General features: G+C 28.4%; 1 protein-coding gene across 1 annotated transcript; it reads right to left on the reverse strand.

The window, feature by feature from the left end:
* Positions 1–263: 263 nt before the first annotated feature.
* LOC142533100 (uncharacterized) lies at positions 264–1,194 on the reverse strand. Its single transcript, XM_075639733.1, has 2 exons — positions 753–1,194; positions 264–537 (listed from the first exon to the last, which is right to left on the reverse strand). Exons 1-2 carry the CDS (start codon positions 1,107–1,109, stop codon positions 508–510), a joined length of 387 nt encoding a protein of 128 aa, XP_075495848.1. The 5' UTR covers positions 1,110–1,194; the 3' UTR covers positions 264–507.
* Between the last annotated feature and the right edge of the window lie 1,594 nt (positions 1,195–2,788).

A 2,788-nucleotide genomic window follows, 5' to 3' on the forward strand; every position in this document is an offset into this window, starting at 1 on the left:
TGGGATTTTCTATTTGTTTTGTTGCAAATGGGGGTGTGTGTTTTTTGCAAGAAGAGATATGAGGGTTTTTGCACGCACGGAGTTGTGCTTCAGCCGCTGGTATATATAATGACATGAGTTGTGTTGGTAATCAGAGTTGAAAGGTGAACACGATTAACATCACATCAATCGCAACATTCTTAATTGCTTTGGTCATTGGAACAAACTTCTGAATACAATGCATTAAGATCAATAAGCAATAAAAAAGAAAGAAAGAATCCATGTGAAATATGAATACTCCAAACAGATAATATTACTTCGAAAATAGGTACCAAATGAAGATTAAATTGTAATACTCCAGTAATCTGCCCATGATAGGTAAGGAAAAAAATGAAAGCTTTATTAAGTAGATAGTAAGTTCAAACTCAAAAGGAGTAAAACCTTGAAATTGCATCTCTTTCTGCATCCTCTGAATCTCTTGCTAATTAAGTAGTCGATTCAAAGTCCAGAAAATTAATGCTGAATGGGTTATTGCTGCTTCTCTTCTGCTTTTCTTGGCTGCAAATTTGGAAAAAGAAACGAGAAAAGAGATTAATTTTCCGGGGCCATGTCACACTTAGCATAAAATTATTGATTTGTGCTATAAAAAAACAAAAATAAAAAAAATTATCCATCAAAATCATATCAACCACAACTATTTCAGATCAAGCTCCAAACTAAGGCAAATCATCAAATAAACAAAAATCAGCACACAAGAACAAGTATCCCATTACCTTAATTCCAGTAAACGGTTGACTGATCTCTTCTTCGGGGATAACGACAGGCCATTTCTCGCGGGCTTCGCGAAACATCTGCTCAGTCTCGAGAAACTGGCCCTTCTCGAGAATCAGGTTGCGGATTTTTTGCGCTGGAGTGGAGGTAGCTTCGAAGGTCTCCTCGACGCCGTTGACAATAGTTACTGTAATCTTGGGCGGGAAATCGTCGGTGCGGCGGTTGACCTGGACCTGGCAACTTGGGTTCGATTCTTTGGCCTTGCGAGCGTTGCACTGAGGTAAGAACTCCATGCACGATGCCATGCGTGGGTCAAGTGCGTTAAACTCGATCCTCACCTTCGACAAAAATTTCAACATTTTCTTCTCTATCCAAAGGTTCAGCAAGCTGGAGAAGTGTCCAGAGGTCACTGAGCCGAGAACATTTGTTTGGGTTTTTTAATTAAATAAAACGGTTAATTATATATACTTTCCCAGATATTTATCAAAAACTAAAAAAAAAATCAACTAATTGCGAAAATCAGATGTGCATCTTTTTAAATTTGTATCAAATTTAAACTACACCGGTAAAAGATACAGATGCATTTATTTTTATTTGATCAAATAATAATAAACAAGTAACATAAAATTTATATATATAAAAAATTAGAGTTTTTGCCAAAAAAAATAATTTCCCGCCAAAATGTCATTTCTAAAAAAGAAAAGATTTATCATGAATATTGATATATGTGTACTGCAATAAATGATCACTTCAATTATTGTTTGCATTGATTATATCAATTCATTTAGTTCAAATTTGAATTTAATTCATTTTTATATTAATTCAAATATAATTAGGTATTATATGTCTTTTATTATTTTTTATTCAAATTGAAACTAAATTCTATTGAAAACATAAACCACATTAAAATTTTTGCATTGATTATATCAATCAATTTAATTGTGATATGATTTGTGTTACCATGATATATTTAATTTTTATTACAAACTGTATAAATAAATTTTATATACAAATGTCATTTCTAAAAAAGACAGATATATCATGAATATTGACATATGTGTACTGCAATAAATGATCACTTCAATTATTGTTTGCATTGATTATATCAATTCATTTAATTCAATTTTGATTTTAATTAATTTTTATATTAATTCAAATGTAATTTATGTATTATATGTTTTTTATTTTTTTAATAAAATTGAAACTAAACCCTATTGAAAACGTAAAATATCTTAAAATTTTTGCATTGATTATATCAATCAATTTAATTAAAAACTCTATAAAATGTTCAGTATCACTCATGAGGTAAATCATTCAAAAATACGTTTTGTTATTTTAAATAATTTACTGCTCAAATTACATACTTAAAAAAGAAATACAATATTTAATTATTTTATTTAATTTTCTAAAAATAAAATTGGTTGAGTATTAAAGTTATCACTACAACAAGGTTTTTCAATGTACATTAAATTACCATTTAATAATCATAAACTTTTTATCCCAAATGCATATTATTTTGAAATTACCTTAATTAGAAAGAATTAATGCATTGTAGTTTTCTTCCAAAACCATATGTATATTGTATATCTTGAATTGTCTTATTAAAAATTCAAATAAGAGAGCACAAGAAAATTAAAAGAGATGGATTCAAAAGAGTTTCAAATGGACATTAAATTACTTTCAATAAACATGTATGTTACCCTCAATAGTCAGAAATGTTTAACACCCAATGCATGCAATTCGAGATTTTCTTCATTTGAAAGAGTTAATGTATAATATAATTCTGTCAAAAGCATCTAATGTATAATTTTTGTCCTTTGGTATGTCTTATTTGAATTTTAAATTTTAAATAATGCAATATTGCATATTATATTAGAAACTAATTTTATTTTATTTATCTTACTAAAGTTATCTATTCCAAAATTAAATTCTGAAATGATATGAGTTGAATCATTCCAAGATGTAATGTTCGTTGTATTAATCAAAAATATTAATCAACATGTGTTGTATTTAAGAAAGTGTTTTAAAATTAGCGAAA

The sequence above is a fragment of the Primulina tabacum genome, chromosome 18 (genome assembly GCF_025594145.1).
Source record: "Primulina tabacum isolate GXHZ01 chromosome 18, ASM2559414v2, whole genome shotgun sequence".
Lineage (NCBI taxonomy): Eukaryota > Viridiplantae > Streptophyta > Magnoliopsida > Lamiales > Gesneriaceae > Primulina > Primulina tabacum.

Coding starts and splice junctions, on each gene's coding strand:
- LOC142533100 (XM_075639733.1), bottom strand. CDS start 1,109: ATGTTGAAATTTTTGTCGAAGGTGAGGATCGAGTTTAACGCACTTGAC. Junction 538..752: donor AACCGTTTACTGGAATTAAG/GTAATGGGATAC, acceptor CCAAATTTGCAG/CCAAGAAAAGCAGAAGAGAA.